General features: G+C 34.2%; 2 protein-coding genes across 2 annotated transcripts; both read right to left on the bottom strand.

Moving 5' to 3' along the window:
• Positions 1-507: 507 nt before the first annotated feature.
• LOC8270887 (PH, RCC1 and FYVE domains-containing protein 1) lies at positions 508-8,828 on the bottom strand. The gene is made up of 9 exons (XM_002513018.4): positions 8,137-8,828; positions 7,204-7,290; positions 6,453-6,542; positions 5,548-5,628; positions 5,174-5,368; positions 2,971-5,091; positions 2,376-2,522; positions 1,470-1,852; positions 508-1,026 (listed from the first exon to the last, which is right to left on the bottom strand). Exons 1-9 carry the CDS (start codon positions 8,206-8,208, stop codon positions 894-896), a joined length of 3,309 nt encoding a protein of 1,102 aa, XP_002513064.2. The 5' UTR covers positions 8,209-8,828; the 3' UTR covers positions 508-893.
• Positions 8,829-9,502: 674 nt separating this feature from the next.
• Positions 9,503-11,001, bottom strand: LOC8270886 (two-component response regulator ARR9). The gene is made up of 4 exons (XM_002513017.4): positions 10,601-11,001; positions 10,299-10,504; positions 10,118-10,188; positions 9,503-9,985 (listed from the first exon to the last, which is right to left on the bottom strand). The coding sequence occupies exons 1-4, from the start codon at positions 10,701-10,703 to the stop codon at positions 9,778-9,780; spliced, it is 588 nt and encodes a 195-aa protein (XP_002513063.2). The 5' UTR covers positions 10,704-11,001; the 3' UTR covers positions 9,503-9,777.
• Between the last annotated feature and the right edge of the window lie 9,890 nt (positions 11,002-20,891).

Genomic DNA, 20,891 nt, shown 5'->3' with positions numbered 1-20,891 from the left:
TTAGTCTGATTGCAGTTGGCTCGATTTAGTTTTTCTATTTTTTTAGAGTAGAAAATCGAACTAATCTTGGAAAAAAAGAACCAGTTTGATTAATTAAAAAATTAACCGGAAAAGAATGATAAAAATTAATAAATGAACTAGTCATGAATCACACCAACAGTTCAACCAATTTACGGACAGTTGAAAACTACTTGATCAATTAATCAGCAGTTGAAAATCCGTTAAAATTCTAATATATATATATATATATAATTTTATTAATTCGACTACCCAAAAAAATAATTTAATAAAAACTCAAAATTGAACTGATCATCAAAATTAAAAAAGAAAAAAGAAAACAATTCAAAACCAAAACAATCAAGTTTTAATTTCATATGTTAAATCACGAGTTAATTCACGCAGAAAGCGTTTGAGAAATCAAAACTAATATACAGATATATATATATATATATAGGCAAAATTGTGAAGTAGCCACCCATAAAGAAGAAGAGCAGAAGAAGCATTGGCTGTATGAATGACACCAATCTGTATAGCATCATCCTTACGAATATACAAAGGCAGCTGTTCTGAATTCAAGGCCAGCAACCTACTTACAAAGAATTTACATTAACCCCCTCTCTGCTTTTCAAGCTTCCCTTTTGTAAAAATTATGGGAATAATATGTATACATTTACTGCGAGAATATCTTTAAGGGCAATAAGCCAGATTGAGGGAGAACCAGAGACCCCCAAAGAAAAAAAAATTTAAAAATGAAGAAATTAGCAACACCCTTACCCTCTAAAATCAAAATTGGCTTCCTCAAATCATCAGAACAGAAATTTATAACCAATTTCTGAATTTCCAAAGACTAGAATTTGCAAGTGCCACTCTATTTGATTCTTGATCGTGGGAGTTCAATGAGCTAAACCTTCCCTCCCTATACCAACAATAGATTTATCAACCATGGGAACATTGTACTGTTGATATACTCTTGCCCTGTTTGCTGCCCACCATTGTTCTGCTTGTTTCTCACTGAATCGCTTCCGACTGCAAAATGAGACATTATAATATAAGAGGGATCTCCAACAAGACATTGATTACTAATGAGATGTTAAATTATAATAGACATCTTCTGCCAGTGCATATTCACCCCATGACATCCCTGTGCCACATGAATATTTTCCAATATAACGGCAACCTCCCATTTATAGAGCATCATAATCAGAGATGCGGCCAGGGTTTAAGCAGAAGCAAAAGGAGGACAGAAATGAAGTATGATAATGTCCTATGTATATTCCCGTGTTGGACGCTCTTCTTTTGCCTTTGTTGGGGGAGGGGAGTGGTTTAGGAGCTGAAGGCCTCGAGAAGAACAGTTTGCCATATGTGCATTGTATAAAATGTAGTACTGACCTTTTAGACAAAGCTTTGAAGTTCTGATAAATAAACGTTTAGGGACATACAATAAGAATTTGTAATGCCTAGTGACATACCTGAAACGGACGCGCTTAAGATCTTTAGCACCTCCAGGCAAGGACACAAGGGTAATGTACACACCCGGTTCATCTTGCTCAACCCATTCATCACCATGGGCAGGTTCAACTTTTGCTGTTCTGTTTCTACTCCTAGTTGTTGCCTCCAAATGTGCTGCTTCAGGGTGATTTAAAGTTTGATAGCTAGCAGTGCTGGACACATTAGAAATCACCAGGTTGCTTGATCCATTAGAATCTGGTTCATGGTAAGTTGTGGGACTACTCAGGTGCTCATTGACTGCAGATGAAACTTCCCTTGGTGGAGTGGCACTAGAAAAATAGAAGGAAGGTGAACTGCTGTTTCTTGTTGGTACAACAGGCAACCTTTCAGCCAATTCCTTTAACTGCCAAAAGTAAAAAATTTAGTAAAGGCTTAATGTGGAATGATGACTGACTGCTCAACAATTGTAGACTTTGCAAACTGAAAAATCTACAACCTTCTATTATGATGATAATGATAAATACCACAATGATTAATATCTATGTTGCAAAGACACTCACAAAGAGGACTCAGGAAAGCCGTAATGATTTTACTTATGCATTTATATCTTGATACAACTGATTACGACCTAAAATAAGTATACGTTGTGAGCATGATAGGACATAACACAGCATGATTCAACGCATAACCCTTGACATTACAGAATGAGTGCATTTCATTTGCGTTAATTAAATTATACACACGTCTGATGCTACTCGAGATTTGATTGCACGGCATGTCAAGTTTTAGCATTAGCCTATATTATTGGAAACTGATTTTATATAAGGAGACTGCATGTTTGTTTCTAGGTTTGGGACTGAAGATTGACTATCATGTCCAAAGAGGCCAATTCCCATGCTACCTGTAAACTTCACTTATTAACTTACTTGGGCCGTAAGTGACTTGATTACTTCCTTTGCTGCTTTGCATTTTGCAGTCTCCTCGTCTGCCACTGCAATAGCTTCCTTCAATTGTTTGGTTGTTCTTTCAAGCTCAACATCTTGAAGCTGAGCCTTGCGAGTTAGTTCTTCAACCTACATTATAGAGCCAGTGAGCCATAATTTAGTATAGCAACCCATGATCGGTGCTTTGGCATGCAAGATAATTCATGTGTGGTGTCTTTGTGTAATGTATTCAACTAAGATAGCAAAATGTGATTGCAACAGGTAATCCATGCAAATTATAAGTGGTCTTGCAGCATGTTCCCTATTCCATAAAAACCTCAAAGTGGATTTATGTTAATTTGAATATTGGCACAATTCAAAATCCCACCAGCATCACCTGTATCCATGCAACATAAGCCTACACAGACTAGAATAAATGTCAAATACTTCAACGACAACAAATCTTTAGGAAAGGATACTAGCTCAGCTATATCGCACATGATTGACATGCATTTAGGCACAAATATACATACTACAGCTAAGAAAAAGGAACGAAATTTCTGAACGGTTATTTTAATAATAAAAGATATAGAAATACCTGAGATCTTAATTTAACAACTTCTTCACTAAGACCATCATTTAACTTTTTAGTATCATCCACAACAATTCTTGGCAATGCACGCACTGAAAGGATTGGAGTTGGTGTTGTTGCACGAGGTGGACTCGATCGTCTTGAAGTTGGTGATGTTGCTCTAGACATAATTCTGGATCCCGGAAGAGAAGCCGAGAAAAATTTCTTGGATGAACCAAAGGATTTAGAGGTATTAAATGCATTGCGCTGAGAAGAATCATTTGCAGAGAGTGAAACCTGAGAGCCATTCAAGCTTAACTTCTTGTTTCTTTTCAAAGATTCACTTTCCACATCTTTGGACATTTCTATGGAATTATTTCTTCCAAGTTGGATACGGGATCTTGTATTGGGATACTCACTGTTTTCAGCTTCAATCAGTCGCTGGTTTATACTTCCTCTTCTACTTAGAGCAGAATGATATGAAGAGTCTATTTCAGTAGCTCTCCTAAGTTTGCCAAAACATTGATCACAGACACGATAAGGTTTGTTGGGATTTGGTGCCATGGAAGCCTTGAGAGACTTTTTATTACTACAAGAATGGCAAAAAACAAGTCCACAATTATAACAATTATGCCGTTTCCTTTTGAAATTAAAAGGAAGGCGGCAGCCAGAACACATAGATTGATCAATACCAGATACCCACTTGTGCAGACAAATAGCTGCAGTAAAACTAGTGCCACAAACAACACTTTTAACCTGTTTGTCCTTCAAAGCTTCAACAATTGTCGGGGAACTTCTATCATCTGTGTCGCCATGACCTAACCGTCCATTTGCACCTTTTCCCCAGGTATAAACCTCAGTTCTTGAAGTTAAAACTGCTACATGATAAGCACCACAATCTAGTTCTTCAACAAAATTTTTACTAAGCTTCCCCTCAACACGAACAGGGAGCTTGCCATCAGCTTGAGGATTCCCAAGTTGACCATATACAGGGCTTCCCATTGTGTAAACATGGCCTGTAGTTGTCAATGCAACAGTCATGCTATGCCCACAAGCAACTTGACAGAAGTTGGGTTCAACTAGAGCAGCAACACAAGTGGGAACCAGTCTGGATTCTTTATCACCATGCCCAAGACGACCTTTATCTCCATCACCCCACGTGAACAGCTTTCCTGAAGAGCAATTGCTGGAACTTGAAGACCCAACCATGACTTCAACAACGGCAGCAGTGTGCCAAACACCACAGGCTGCTCGCACAGTGCGAAGGCCTTTGAGGGACTCCACTTCCCTGGGTGTAGATACACTTCTCCGGTCTCCATGGCCTAAAACACCAAAAGTACCATCTCCAAAAGTAAACAATTGCCCAGAAGAGGTCACAACAGCTGTGTGCCATGGTCCACATGAGACTGCTGCGACATGTATTCCCTCTAGAGGTCCATTTAACTTTTTTGGAACCCAATTACTGGCTTCATTTCTATATCCAAGGAGCCCACAATTGTGAGAACTACCACCCCATGTATATAAATCACCAGAAAGTGTTACTGCACAAGAATGGTACTCTCCACATGCCACAAGTTCAACATTAGTATTTTTTAGGCCATCAACAAGTTTTGGATGCAGGACATCAGAGTCAACACCATGTCCAAGTCTGCCTCCAAGCTCCTCGCCCCAAGAGAAAACCTCCCCCTGTTTTGTTACCAAAGCAGCATGTCGGCGACCACAAGCTATAGTCTGAACATCCAGTAGGACTGCAGATTCCAAGGCTTTAGGAACAAAAGAATCAGTCCTAACACCAGATCCTCCAACTCCATTCATTCCCCCACCAAGAATACCACCAGCAGTACCTTCTCCCCAAATGTAAACATCCCCTAATGCATCACTGTCATCGTGCCCAGAGCCTTGACTTGATGAGCTAACAGCACTTGATAAACTAACTCTAAAAGCATCCACAGTCATACCCTTTAAACGCCCATTTATTGCATCTGATCCAGCTGATGACACTGAATGTACTGAGCCACAAGCAGATTCAGGCGGACATAGAACCTTAGGAGCAACAGCATACAATTCCATATCAGATAACACCTTTTCTAGACCAGCTTTAGGAGGACTGCCGTATGGAGTACGAAGACGTAGGGGATCTATTTCATCCTACATCAGCGGGAAAGAAATATTCTACTCAATACACATAGCAATTAAACGCAATAACAAATGAAGGAACAAAGATGAACACCTTCTGTGAACTGTCGCCACTACCAAATGCAGAACTCAAAGGAGAACTTCTTTGGGTGTGTGCTCTAGGGCTAGTTGCTTCAGATGAGATTCCATCACTTCTAGATTCTCCTCTCCCTTTCCTCATATGATTACGTGATATTAATGCTTTTAGACCAGTAATCCAGACTTCAGCTTCATCTTTGTCCTTGCAAATCTGGTTTTAAGAAAATTGACGACAAATGATAAACATTTGCCAGATGAGAAAAGGTGTCATATTTGAAAGTTTGATCAAAAATTGTGATAAATAGCACAGCAGAGCTCAAGATTTCGGACAAAGCATAACATTGGAGAGAAGCAAGGGAAAAACATAGACATTAGAAAAAATATACATACCAAATCTAAGGACCTGTCATCATATATAAGAGAAAATGACTGGTATTCTTTCTCAGGCCGTGGATATCTCTGAAATATTGGCTGCAGGACACAAAGCCAGAATAACATCAGAAATAGAGAGAAAAACTCACAACCACAAAACATAAGGGAGATTTCACATAAGAAGAATGATAGGGGGTCACGTTGACCAATCTTGGGCGACAGTTCGTAAAAAATACAGGTCTCTACAAAGTCGTAAGACCATGTCTGGTGGTTGATGCATAGGTTATGGCATAGACAGCATAGACACGTTGCCTGTCACATGATTTATCTGATAGGTTTGATGTCATATACAACAATGTAAAAGATATCAGGCAATGCCATGCCATTTACAAGCCTTGCTCTAAAATTATACAAAATACAGCCATTCTGCCTCTCAATACGAATCATGCACACAACTTCCTAAAGCCAGTTGATGCATGCAAAATCTTACATCAAACTAAGTGTAAATTAAGAGTTTCACTTGCAACTGTACTTGATGAAACAACATGTTACTGCCTTTTCCTGAAAGTACATTAAAAATGGACAAATTCATTCTTTGCAACTTTGCATCTGCAAACACACAGATTATTGATGTAGTTTGGCCCAACGCTGACAAGTCCTATAGAATTTCTATAAATATATCAAGTGCAAAGCAATATGTGAAGTTCATTCATTAAAACATCAAAGTGATTTGTGCTACTATATACTGAATTATTTAATAAGCAAAAGACCGGCGATTAACATGGAATATACATACTTTAGAGCACACGGAGTGAAGTTTCCAAGATAATTAGAGATATAAGCCTCTGTGATTTATAATCAGCATGTTACAGCAGTATGCAGCGCTTGATAGTTGCAGGAAACCTCAACATAAATAAACTTACAGTGCGCTGCCCAGATATAATTCTGGAGACATGACTCAGTTTAAGATGCTTCTCCTCTTTTCCTGACAGCCAAACTAGAGCAGATTCATCCTGAAACAAGTAGAAGGGATAGGACATAATTCACAGAGAATATAATACAGATATATCATGCATACAATAGGCCTACAACTTAAGAAAAAATTTAGCAGTACAATGTGAGAGCAGAAAGCCAAAACTAACAAAATGGCACATATACAATGCCTTGGATCACTGGATGCATGATTAAGAAGAAAATATATATATGAGGACTCGTCACAAAATGGCAGTGGTTGCAACATCAGGAGCTGCTACAGAATCACAAAAGTTTCAGGGGAAGGTCAACAATCCCACTATCTATTGATTGGGAATATAGAACATACCAGGTAGGTGCAACTATTCTAATAGCATTAATAACCAATCCCCAACCTTAACCAGCAAGAATGTAAAAGTGGCAAGCAGGGATATAACTACCAAGCGGCCTCCAAATGCAAGTTGCAAATAAAAACAAAGTAAAGAAAAACAAACTGATCAAGATGCACAAGTATTAGGCAAATCTAGATGAAAGGGTAGAGTAGAACCAGTTTTGTATTCAATGAAGAAAACAAATATGCATTGAGCAAATAAGGCATCATAGGCCCAAGATCAATTCAGTTTTCCCAACAAACCAAAAAGGAAAAACAAAGAAAGGAAAAAGAAAAAAAAAAAGAATCACATGCATTGTATTTAATCTTACATTAGCCAGCCTGAAAGGGCAAAATTTTGGTTTCCCTCTACGTCCATATTTGAGTAATTGAGCTCCTTTTTTAAGAGCAGTGATAGCCTGCAATTAAGAAAAAAAAAATGAACCAAAACATGAACTGAAATAAAACTAAGCAGACTCCACAAATTGTTGTTTTAGCTGAAACATAATTACATTAGCATTTAGCTGGAAACATGAATATATTTACCATCAGATAACCAACAGCCAAATAATATTCTCTCTTTTGAACATTCGTTATTTGTATGTTATAAACCTTACTCTTTCACATCCATTTCTAATCTTAATGCAAGCACCCACACAAGTCTTGCCTTCTTAATTCAAAAAAGGATAGATAGATGTGCTTCATGCCAATAGATATCTACATGACCATCCGTATTTACAAACAAATTCAATTGAAATAATAAAGTTATTTAATGTTTGAACCCAGAAAATAGTGACCTCTAAACATTGATGCCTAAGAATATTTCCTCCATTTTAGATAGATCAATGCTATACAGAATGATTTGTTTTCATGAAATAACTCACAAATGAAATGGCAGAGTGAAAATAGAGGCATCGATCTACCACTTTGGAGGTGGTGATCATAAAAATTAAAAATTAAAACTCGTTTAAAAAGAATTGAATAAATGTTAAAATAGTTGTTTTCGTAAGGAATTCCATTAACACATAGCATATTTATCTTCAGAAGTGGCTTTGATATCTTTATTATTACTGATCATAATTGCCAATGCTCAATATCATATGCCTTCTGTTTCTAATTTTGAATAAAATTAGCAAATGCAAATATACTACATAAATTACCATACAAATTCAATTTAAGAAAAAAAAAAAGAGGCAATCATAAATATCTAACAGACAAACAACCATTTATATCCTTAAAAAAAATAAATATATAAAAAAAATTACCAACTCAATATCTCTCTCCACAGGACCAGGCCTAGACTGTTCATTTACAGTCATTTTCTCTACTGGTAACATCAATTAACTTTCTCCTTCACTATCAAAACCCTAAGATTACAACTGAACTTACACATTTCTTCATCTATCAGCACCAAACCCTAAATTACACACACACTCTATCTCTCCCAGCTAATCGATACCTCACATCATTTTTTTCTTTAAGCTCTGAAAAGAAAAAGGAAAAAAAGAATCAAAGTTCAGAGCTAAAATTACGAAACTAATTAAACACAAATCAATCGATCTAATTCTTTGAAGAGAGAGAGAGAGAGAGAGAGAGAGTGTGTGCGTCTCTGTGTGTGTTTTATATTGTACTCTTTGGCTTAGAGATTTGAATAAAACAAAACAAGAAGACGAGAATTTGCGGTTTTGGAAGCAAAACGACGAGACAATGTGAATAAAAAATACTGATATGTTCTAAGGATTCTCCTAAGGTGCGTTCGGCTCCAAGCTTCTTTTTCTCGAGAAAATGCGGGAAAGCGAGAGAAAACGAAAGAGGAAAATTAAAATAAAAAATAAAAAATAAAAAGGAAAGCGGTGGAGTGTGCAGTAGAGCGGAGATACTGTGAGAGTGAAAGAGAGAATCTAATACGCTAATAAAATTTTTTGAGAGAGAAAATGAAAATGATGGATTTTAATTCTCTAAAGTCCTTTTTCCAGTCAACGTTATTGCTGACTTTCAACTACTGTTTTGATATGACAAATCATATTTCGACACGTCCTAATGAATGTTAATCTGAAAATCAACAAAATAACAACATTTCTGTTTTGGATTAAGATTACATGTGTTGTGAGTCCTATAATCATATCATTTAATTTGAATAATATTTAATTTATTGTTTTATTACTAATTCTGATTTGATTTCCCCTCCAAAGAAAAATATTAATAATTAATAATTTTGATTTCATTTAAGTATTGACTGTTTGGGGTTATGCTAAATCTTTTGAAGTCCATAAGCCATTTCCTGATTATGTACATGAAAAAAGCCCATGGTAGTATTAAAAATGTTTGGCCCATCACTTTAATTACCAATTTTATGAGAAAGATTCCTGTATTTTTAATTATTTTTATTTAAAATGGTTAAATTAATATTAAATATTATCTTTAAGTAAAATGTTATTATTATTTTTTCCGTTCAATTATTTTAAAAATTAAAAAAAAAATACTTGTTATTCCCTCATTTAATTATTTTGTAAATTTTGCTTGAACTCCTTTTTAATCAATCAACATTGCACATAAAAGAAAGAAATGTGTTGCCCATCATCTATATTGTGCACATTAAAATAACAATGAGAAACTTTGGAACCCAAGAAATATCCAACAAAACTTGAACAAGTAATATTTCTCCTTCAGAAAATTTACAATGGAAAGTAATTAGCTCATCCTACAATTAGTAAAATCAGTTCAGTGAGTCTGAATTTTGTATTGAACCTTTGTCAGGTCAATTCAGCAGCAAAAAGGAAGATAAAAAAGGTAAAAGGAATTGAAAAAGATATATAGAGAAAAGAAAAGGGGAAAAGAAAGTGTGTTGGGAATTAATTTCCTAAGTTATGCTGTGTAATCAAGCAGAAGTAATTGTTAATGAATAATCAGACAACTTCCAGGCCATTATTATTATTATTAGCATAATATCTTGTTCTTGTTCTCTCTGGCGAGTGGATCTCTTCCATTCCTTTCCTTTTGTTATTTGGCTCATTTTCTCTGGTTTTTCCTTTCATCATGTGAGGTTTAAGCTTGTTCACATCTGATAATTGGACTGGCTTCAAAAAGAATTCTTCAGCTCCTTCTTCCAAGCATCTGATCAATACCCATTAAATATAAATTATTAGATATATGTATGATTCATGATTCAAGTGTAATGAAAACATCAAATCCTTAAAAGATATATAAGGGAATAAAATAAATAAAAGTATTCTTGATTTGCCTTACCTATTAATTCTTGATGGAACATTTTCAGAGGACATGATCACAACTGGAATGTCCTTAAAAGATTTAGATTCCTGCATATCATATACATATTGAATTAGATATACAAATCATTTTGTTACTTAAAAAAGATAGAATTAGGAATTAATTAACATTTAAGGAGAAATTTGAATTAAATAATTACCTTGATCTTTCTAAGAAGATCATAGCCTGTCATCCCTGGCATACAATAATCTGTAATGATCAAATTTACTTGCAAATCTTGATGATGTTCATCATCTGGACAAACAGATATAGGGCTCGAGTCCCTCCTTTCTTCTTCTTCTTCTTCTTCTTCTTCATTCAGACCTAAGAACTCCAAGGCCTTGCTTCCCGAATCAACCGCAGTAACTGAACAAACAAAAACAATACAAGGAATTCTGTTAATAATATGATCTAGGAAACTCATCCGCCAGACGAGTGTAAGAAAGAAACTCGATCAATTACCATGAAAAGACGAGGTTTTAAGGAGTCTCTCAATCAATTTTCTATCAATCAGGCTGTCATCAACAGCGAGAACATGAAACTGAGAATCTGCAGCCATACCCATTACTGCACAAGAGATGTATCAAAGAAAATAATAGCACCAATTTTCAGGAGAGGTACAGGAGAACCAAGAAAAAGAAGATGATGATGGGAAAGAAATGAGAAGCGTAAGGACAGTTTTAAATGGGAAGCCATGGAGGATACAAATCCTGTAGGAAATCTGGACAGTTTGGAAAGCAAGATCCGGCAGATTTCATTCAGAATCTCCCGGATCTTCTAGGTTGATTTTGAATTAGACAACAAGCAAAGAATGTGGTGTGTTTCTTTATTTTATGTTTTTTTGGTTAAGAATATTAATTATTGATTGTTTTTCCTCATTATATTGATTTTGACCCTTGGAATAAAGTTTGAGGCAACAGTGCAACTTGGCCTTTTCAATATTAGCTAAGGGTACAACAGTATGGTACTACTCGGGATTATATTACACACTTAACTATACATTACAAATGCATGCACGTGCATGAACTCTCCCCTTCAACTAATTAATATCTAACTTATATATTTTTCTTACCATATATTCAAATCTTTAGCTAACCATCTATCCTAAACCATGTCTATAAAATTAAAACTTTGGACGATAATATACAGTCAATCCATTATATTTGCCGTAATGCAAAAAAAAAAAATGATCGGAATTCAAAACTTATTAAATTCAAAAGTAAACGTTATTGCCACTTGAGTTGAGTTAAGTGTCGAGTGTTATAAATTTAAAATTTTAATAATTTTATAGTTTAATTTTACATAATATTTTTCAATCTTTTTTTAAGAAAACTACATTTCCAAGCTTTTTAAATTATTTTAATTACTTGTGATAAAATGGTTAAGGGATTAAAAGTTAAGCATGTGGTGATGATTGTCAAAATCGGAAATGCTGAAATTTCGGTCAAAGAAAGAATCAATGGAAACGTGAAGATCCTCATTATTTTTCTAGGCAGATGCATAATAGTGAGATTCTAGTTACTTTTTTTTAAGAGATAATAGAGAATAAAGGTGTAATTGTTATCTTAATATTCTATTCCCATATATATAATAGCTCTCTCTATTTTATTTCTTTTATATTGCTATTGGGTTTTCATGAGTTAAGACCTATTTCTTTTTTAATTACTTTTTACCTGCCAAAGTGAAAGTGGGAAAGTGACAACCTAAAGTGTACTCATTAAAACTTTTGATAAAGAACCAAAGTTAATTCATCTTTAGTTCAAAGTTAGGCAGCCTAGGGTTTCATAACTACTTAAACTTGCTACTTCTATTGTTTTTTGTTCCATAATGGTTGTATGTTTATATAGTAACATCACTAAATTTTGAGATTTTAATTCATTTCATTCATTAAAACTTTATTAATTTTGAGACGAAAAAATTAACATTTTATTTACATTTATTTTTCTTCCGTAATCGCTCTTTAGTAATCGGTGATGTATATCTTTAAAATAAAATATAATTGAAGTTTAATCATTTAAGGCACCCATATTCTTTTCTTTAACTTTTGTTTTTACTCATTTTAATTTGTGAATTGGCTTTTCATTTGTTAACATATATTTAAATAATTCATAACAAGCAACCCTTGTTTTCATTTATGTTTACATTAGCCATATAATACATCATCAAAGTCAAAAGTTAAACAGCAGTTGGCTGCAATTAATCTTTAAGACCCACTAATAATCAACTAAAAAAGCATCTTCTTCTTAGCACTTTCCATTTCTAATCATGGGCAATGTTTTCTTCCTAGTAGATGCCAGATAATGTTCAAAGTTAAATCCTATTTTCTTTTGTTTTCACATATGATTTATAATAGCATAACACAGTTGCAACTTGACATATAAAAAAAACGATAATAATAATAATAATAATTGAATTATTTAACAATAATGGACCCACTAAGATCAAGATGAAGGATATGGCATTTCTTGAGGTGCTAGTTTCCCAGCAGCACTGGAAAATCATGTGCTGTTATCCTCTTCCTCGTTGCTAGGATTTCTTTAATTAGCTATTCGTACATTTTCTTTTGTTATTTAGTGATTTTTTTCTTTTTATAGATTTGTTTGTGTTTGAAGATCTCTTGAGTAAATAAAATGAAATTAAAATAATTATTTATGAACCCTATTAAGATAGTGACTCGCAAAATGATGCACAAATTTGCCAACATATCTGATGCATATGCTCTAAGTGGTAAATCAATTTTGGGATTTAGTGGGTTAGGTGTATATAGTTGTAATTTGGTGTCCTACTATACTAGATACAACTTGATCTTCTTCTTTTCTTTTCTTTTTTAATTTAACCCACTTTTCATTTTCATTTTTTTTAATAGAACTCCATAATATTCTCATTTATTGGAAAATAATAATACATATTGATGACAAAATTAAAATATGTACAATTGACAAGTACCACAAAAATTATTTAAATTTTATGTTATGGTAAATAACTTTTAATTTATAACTGAGGATTAATGCATTTCATTTAATGTCTATTTTAAACCAGAGATCGACTATTTAATTTTAAATGAATTTGATCATAAGAATTTAGAAAATAATAAAATTTCTTATTACCAATATCTTAGATCTATTACATTTAAATAATATACCTATAAAAGAGAATTAAAATCTATAAAAGTTATTATCATAAATCACAAAAAGGGATATCAGAATATTCAAGAAATATAAATTAAAATATTAAACAAAAAAATGAAATATAAAAGAAACCATCATTTACTTAAAAATTATTCTTCATAATTTATCACAACCAGGAAAAAAAAATAAGAAAAAGCCGACATGGTGGAAGCTTAACATTATTTTAATATTATTTTTTAAAAAACTTTTATAGTTTTGTTTGTGACTCTTTTTTATAGCTTAAATATTTGCATTTTTTTTTATCTTTTATTAAAATAGTTTTTTTCTTTTAAAGTTTAATGAAAGGTTGAAGAATCTTCAAACAAGACTTGAATAAATTAATGTCCAAATATTATTTATATGAGATGTTAAAGTACAAGAAACTTCATTTATAATCCTATAAAATTAAGTGGAAATTAACAGAAGGATGTGCCAATATGGCCCTACCACATCCGTATGATGCATATGTTGTGTGCGGGTGTTTTTCTTTTAATATTTAATAATATTTTATAACTAGGAAATTAAAAATAAAAATATATAATTAGTGAAAAATAAATAAATATGCAACACATGCAGTCACAATCTCATGTTCTTTCAAATTATTGATATTATTTTTTAATCACGGTCCAATTATATATTTTTACATGATTTTAAAATTATTTATTTGCTTTTCTTTGTTTCTTGTCAAAACAAGACTTTTGCTTTAAAAGAAAAAATAAAGATTTCAATGGAAGTAAGAATCTATATCTGAGGTGGCATAACAATTTTTTTAAAGTTTAATGATGTACTAAACCAAAAAATTATTGAAATAAAAATTAGAAACTCAAACATTTTTATTTTAGTTATTTAAAAATTAGAATTATTAAGTATATAATCGATTGGTCAGAACCATTTATCGATAAGTTGTTTCTAAAAATATTTATAACTATTTAAAAAAATTATTTAGAATTTACGATACATTATTTACTATTTTTATTTAAATAAACTTTAAAATTAGAGATAAAAATATAAAACCACCATTTTTTAAGTTATCCAATGATTAAATTACAAAAAGAAAAAGGCTGTATTCATAAATTTTAAAATATTACTAACTTAAATTTTAACATTTAAATAATTATTTTAAATTTGTAATACTGAACTTTTCTTTTATCTCGTAACTTTTGATTTTAATTTTTTTTTTATAGAGTGATTTTTAAAATATTAATTAAGATATGTTGAACATTTAAATCCTTAAAAGAAATATATTAGGAGGACCCAAAATTGGCACTATTTCCTTCAACGCCAAACAACCCACCATGTGTAGTTGCACCACTGGTGTCCCCTAATCATGGCTACACAATCACCTATTTTATTCAAATGTTAAGAGTTGAAATTTCACCAATTATCTCTTTCTCAATTATAATCTGAATTACTTAGCTAGCAACAGATTTTCCATATCTATGAAATTATGAAAAATGTTACATGAATACCACTACTAATTTATTAATCATATTATTGATGATTATTTAATGTTTTTATAACATAAAATAATGAAAAATAATAGCTAATTAGTTTTTACTTAATTAGTACTCAGAAATAGCTCATTAGACTATAAAATTTCGAGTTTAAATTTTAAATATAGCTAAATAATAAAAAAGAATTAAATTTATATTTTTGAAAATTTTCTTATATTGGAGAACCTATTCATCATCTCCATTGAAGGAAGAAAAATAAAAAGGAAAGGTAGAGTGTGAAGTCTTCAACTGCCCAATTATAAATTCTTCATATCACATGCAATGAATTCTGATTTTTGTTTGTTGAAATTAACCAAAATAAAAGAGGTACAATTAACCAATTTTTAATCAAAAGTTCATATTTGAATATGGTTTGATTAAATAGAATATTGACTTTGTGTGAATGACCAACTATAAAAACAGGTACATGTACATGCTTCAGGAGTTTGTTTAAGGAACCAAATATTTTATATTTATTGAGTAATACATACATATTGATGTTTGCATGTATTATTATATTCAGTAAAGTCTCGTCATAATTTAAATCAAATCAAATCGAACATTAAATTTATTTTAAAACTATTTTATTAATAATAAAAGAATATGAGCCAAATTTTTTAATCTAAATTAAACCAAACTAAATCGATATACCTTCTTGTATGAATTATTAAGTGAAAGAAATTTAAATTATATTAGAAATCTAAATTGAAAAAATACTAATGATCAAAGTAATAATATAATTCATGCAATGTGCATAAATAGATAACTAATATAATTAAAACTCGCTTGGTTCAAGATCGGGAATGAAATGAGAATAGAAATGAGAATGGAAATAATTATATTTTATATATTATTTGGTTGAATGAGGAATAACAATCAAATTCATTTATGGTTGATACTAATAATAATACTTAATTATTATTAAGGAATAACAATATTTAACTTGTAATTATTTTATATAATAAATATATAAAAGTATTATTTAAATAAGTGATAAATTATTATTTTACTTGTTTGACTATTTATAATTGATTTTACTTGATTTCTATAAAAATAAATTTTTATTTCTTAAAAAAAATGAAAAAAATGAGTGATTTCTATTAATGGGTAATCTTATTCCGATTCTAAAGTGATTTTTAATGAATCAAATACTATTAATGGAATCGCTCATTCTCATTTCTATTCTCACTCTATTCTCTTAGGGATCAAACAACCCCTAATTATAATATTTGTAGAGCTCTAAACCTTCAAGTATTTAACTTCATCCCGTAGTTAAATTAAATCATACTACAAATTCAAACTAAAATTTATATTTTCTTTTTTCACTTTGAAAATAAACGTAGAAATTGAAATTTCTACCTTTCACCATTATGTATATGTAATTTGGTTTTCAATTGCTCAATTAAATCAACAAGTTCCCAATTCACATCTCGTCCAAAATCTAAAATTATATATATATCACATTAAATGGGATGTATTGCAAAGTTTTAGATATCTTAAAGCTGATGAGTGATGAGGGTCTTAATCGCTGAAGGAATCAAGTAAGGTTTTTTTGGAATGATCCTGGACCTTACTTAGCTAATCAGATATCTGGTGGCTGGTGGGGCAGAACCGATTTCTAATGCGAAAGGATATTGCAGCATGTATCAGTAAATAATGAGTGAGTTTTCTTTCATAATCACGAGTATTTTAACAGTTTCCATTGTAGAGATACCATGCTACCTATGCAATCGAATCCCTTTGCTTTGCTCGTTGCAGACTCAAACTATATGCTGGCCTCTCCGATGCCACTAGCCAGTCTTCATATTGGACACTTCTGGTAGTATATGCATGCAAGTGTATATATATCAGAGTATATAGCAGGTTTTAGTGAGTATCCTGAGGCTTCGCTAGCCAAAATTTCAGGGTCCATTGATAGATTCAAGCTTTTGGCAACATTAGAGGCCATAAGCAAAGTGTTGTGAAACGCCCCCAAAAGTTATCGAAATGATAAAAGAAAACAGATCGAAAGAACAAACAAGAATTTAACGTGTTACAGTTTTTAGACCTCCGTCCACGGACAAGATGATCATCACTGTAAAGATTAAAAAATTACAAGACCACTCAAACTAATCTTTTAAACCTTTTAACTCAAATACAGCCAAATCTTAATAGCACTCACTTCAGTTGTACTACTCACAATTACTCGCAAATTGCTTTCAATTTGCTTTCCTTGCGGTGGCAAGAAGTGAAAGCAATGGCCAGTTATATAGCCATATATGCTTGGTGCCCAAGTCAAAACTTGTGGCATAGAAGTGTTGCAACAATATGGATTTCATGTACATGCACATTACTTAGTTAAATTGCACGATACTTTTTCACATTATTAACCAAGCTTTTCTTATGGGATTATTAATTGATAATCGGCTTTTGTTTCTTGAACCTTGAAAATTCAAGACACAGTCCAACAACTTCCACTTAACTTGAATTGCTCAATCAACAATCAACATCTTCTTCACACCGCAAGGGCATCTCTCACTTATTGCTCAAACCAATAAAGTTCAAGCAGTGCTTGAACTTGATTGAGAGCAAAGATAGATTTTATCATCATATCAGTTCGATTATCGCTGTGTCAATTTTTATCACTGAAACAACTTTTTCTGATATAATATTCTATATAAAGTGATATCTTATATCAAGTGTATTTAGTCTTCCCATGATACATTTGATTTTTGGTCAAATGTATAGCACTTTGACTATCATAACATAAAATATCATATCAGAATGAATTGTTCCAATAATAAAAATTGGCTAGATGGATAATTCAACTGATACGATGACAAAGTCTATCCCTACTCTCAAATTTAAGCATTGTTTGGACTTGATTGGTGTGTAGCAACTGAAAGGTGCTCTTGCAGCATGAAGTAGACGATTGAAGAAATCTTCCATTGGCGATTGAGCAATTCAAGTCAAGGAGAACATAATTGGATTATGTCTTGGATGTTCAAAGACTGCAGAAATAAAAGCATATTATTAATATAAGCCCATGAGAAAAACTTGGATAATAACATGAACAAATGTGGTGCATCTTAACTAAGTAATGTGCATGGACATGAATTGCATAACGTTGCAACACCACAAATATTGACTTGGGCACCAAGCATATATGGCTATCTAAGTGGCCATTGCTTTCACTTCTTGCCACTGCAAGGAAAGCAAATTGAAAGCAATTTGCGAGTAATTTCTAGGAGTACAAGTAAAGCGAGTGTGGGTGAGATTTGTGTGTATTTGAATTAAAGATTGGGAGATTAATTTGAGTAATTTTCTAATCTTTAAAAGGTTGTTTCTGTCGTCTTTTATCAGCGTCCCTCCAATTCCATGAGCTATACTAGTAACGCTCGCATTTTAATTCTCCACAAATTAAAACCATTAAATTTTCTCACCTCATATTTCACACTTGATGTCGCTCTTGCTGCCATTACAAAAAGGAAAATGCAGTCAATTAAAGCTACTTGTCACGAAATTTTGGTTTAGAGGTTAGCCAAGTCGCGCGGCACTTAGTTAACTTGCTTGACGAAGTCGAACTAAGTAAGCCTAGATGAGAGTTGGGAGCAATTTTAAGTGAGCAAAGTAGGCAGCAGGGGTATAGGACTTGGGTAGGTTAGAGAGTTGAGAGCACTTGAGCTGTGTAAATATGGAGAGCTTTATTAAGTTTCTAACCTTCCTCTTGTATGTTTTTATTGTTCTTATATGTTACAAATGATGAATGGAGGGGGTATTTATAGGCTTCTCACCTCTTCAACTTGTGGCTAGAATTTATTCTTCTAGAATTCTCCACAAGCTACCTATGTACAAGGCTTCCTTTGGAAGCTACTCTATGTACAAACAAGGGAAGCTTCTAGGCAGCTCCTTGGCTTGGCACAAAGCCTTGCATCCTCCAGCAATCTCTAGATCCTTCCATTGGTTTCCTTGGGCAGCCAACTTGGGCTAGGCAGCAGCATTGGGTTGGGCATATGTTGGGCATATTTCTGCCCATGGACAAGCCTTGCCTTGCCCAAGATGAGGCGGGCTATGACACCCCCCCACTCAATCTCGTGACGTCCTCGTCACGCCTTGAGTTTTATAATTTTGGATATGCTCGGCGAATTGCCATAGCAAATCTTCACGTTCCCACGTAACCTCGGTGTCGGGCAAATTTTTCCATTTCACCAAATATTCGGTGTAGTTGGGAACTCCTCTTCTTCTTATCACTCTGTCTGCAAGGATGCATTCAATCTCCTTATCGAACTCGGTGACAACGGCTGTTGGAGCTCTTCTAAATTCGCCATGGCTGGGGTCTTCCTTGTCTTCGTGGTATGACTTGAGCATACTCACATGGAAGACATTATGGATCTTTAATCTCGAGGGCAGTTGGAGCTGGTAGGCAGCAGCACCAACGAGTTCCGCAACTGGGAACGGGCCTTCATATCGCCTTACCAAGCCTTTGTGTAAACTGATTAGGCAGCAGCTTTACCATCACCAAGTCGCTAGTGCTGTATTCCTTAGGGCGTCTCTTCACATCAGCCCACTTCTTCATGCGCTTCGCTGCTTTGTTGAAGCATGCCCTTGTTATGTCCGCCTCTTCTTGCCATTCCCTTGTAAACTTAAAGGCGGAAGGGTTGGCTCCTCCATAACCAGCAGCAATGGCATTTGGCATTAATGGCTGTTGTCCCATAATGACATCGAAGGGACTTTTACCCGTGGACTCGCTTCGTTGGAGGTTGTACGAGAATTGGGCTACGTTAAGCAGTTTTGCGCAATCTCGCTGGTGAGCACTAACATAGTGCCTTAGGTAGAGTTCCAGCAAGGCATTAATCCTTTCCGTTTGGCTGTCGTTTTACGGATGAAAGCTTGTGGAGAAGTTGAGGTCTGTGCCTAGCAACTTGAACAACTCTCGCCAAAACTTGCCGGTAAACCTAGGGTCTCTATCACTGATTATACTCTTCGGTAAGCCCCACAGCTTCACAACATTCTTGAAGAAGAGGCAGTACCTCGTCTACCTTGCGATCACGGGCAGGGATAAAAGTAGCATACTTGCTAAATCTATCCACGACAACCATGATACTTCTGAACCCTTCGGATTTTGGCAGGGCCATAATGAAGTCCATCCAGACACTTTCCCACGGCCTTTCAGCGACGGGAAGAGGTTCAAGTAGGCTAGCAGGCTGTTGTTATTCCATTTTATCTTGTTGGCATACAAGGCAGGTTCGAACATAGGCCTCCACATCGTCCTTAAGTTGTGGCTAGTAGTAGTTTTGCTGGACTAACACAAGTGTGCGAGTCATGCTGGGATGTCCAGCCCACAAGTAGTCATGGCACTTCTTCAGAATTTCTCTCTACAGATTTCTCCACTTCGGCACATAGACTCGATTGCCAACAGTGAGAGAAGGCCATCTCTCCCAAAATTGTTGAGTTTTTTCCTTGTTCGCCAGCTTGATAATGCTCTTGGCCAAAATCTCTTGCTGCATTCCTTCCTTGATGCGGCTAAGGAAGTCGCTCTTTAGCGTGCTAGCAGCAATGAAAGCCAACTCCACCTTTCTACTCAACGCATCAGCGACAACGTTGGCTTTGCCTGGCTTATATTCAAGCTTGTAGTCAAATCCGGCCAAGAAATCTTGCCAGCGTGCTTGCTTAGGACTCAACTTCTTTTGAGTCTGAAAATAGCTTGTAGCTACATTGTCCGTTAAAATAGTGAACTTGCTGCCGAGCAAGTAATGTCTCTATGTGCGCAAGCAGTGGACGACAACGATCATTTCCTTCTCTTGGACAGTATACCGCCTTTCCGTTTCATTGAGCTTGCGACTTTCATAGGCGATAGGGTGCCTATCTTGCATGAGGACACCTCCAATGGCATAGTCCGAGGCATCTGTGTGCACCTCAAATGGTTTTCCGTAGTCAGGCAGCATCATGACAGGCTCCATTGACACGACATCCTTCAAGGCTTCGAATGCAGCTTGGCATTCCTCACCCCAAATCCATACCTTATTCTTCTTGAGTAGTTCCGTCAATGGAGCGGCAATGACAGAATAACCTTTGATGAACCGCCGATAATAGTTCACCAGCCCAAGAAAAGAT

Source organism: Ricinus communis, chromosome 8, assembly GCF_019578655.1.
Source record: "Ricinus communis isolate WT05 ecotype wild-type chromosome 8, ASM1957865v1, whole genome shotgun sequence".
NCBI lineage: Eukaryota > Viridiplantae > Streptophyta > Magnoliopsida > Malpighiales > Euphorbiaceae > Ricinus > Ricinus communis.
This window is presented reverse-complemented; position numbering and strand designations above follow the sequence as displayed.

Bases quoted from the DNA above. Each gene is read 5' to 3' on its own strand.
- LOC8270887 (XM_002513018.4), bottom strand. From the start codon at position 8,208: ATGTTACCAGTAGAGAAAATGACTGTAAATGAACAGTCTAGGCCTGGT. The intron at 7,291-8,136 runs GTAATTTTTTTT...TCTTAATTGCAG, and splicing joins TGGAGAGAGATATTGAGTTG to GCTATCACTGCTCTTAAAAA. The intron at 5,092-5,173 runs GTGTTCATCTTT...CCGCTGATGTAG, and splicing joins GTGGCGACAGTTCACAGAAG to GATGAAATAGATCCCCTACG.
- LOC8270886 (XM_002513017.4), bottom strand. From the start codon at position 10,703: ATGGGTATGGCTGCAGATTCTCAGTTTCATGTTCTCGCTGTTGATGAC. The intron at 10,505-10,600 runs GTAATTGATCGA...TTGTTTGTTCAG, and splicing joins TAAAACCTCGTCTTTTCATG to TTACTGCGGTTGATTCGGGA. The intron at 10,189-10,298 runs GTAATTATTTAA...TATGATATGCAG, and splicing joins ATCTTCTTAGAAAGATCAAG to GAATCTAAATCTTTTAAGGA.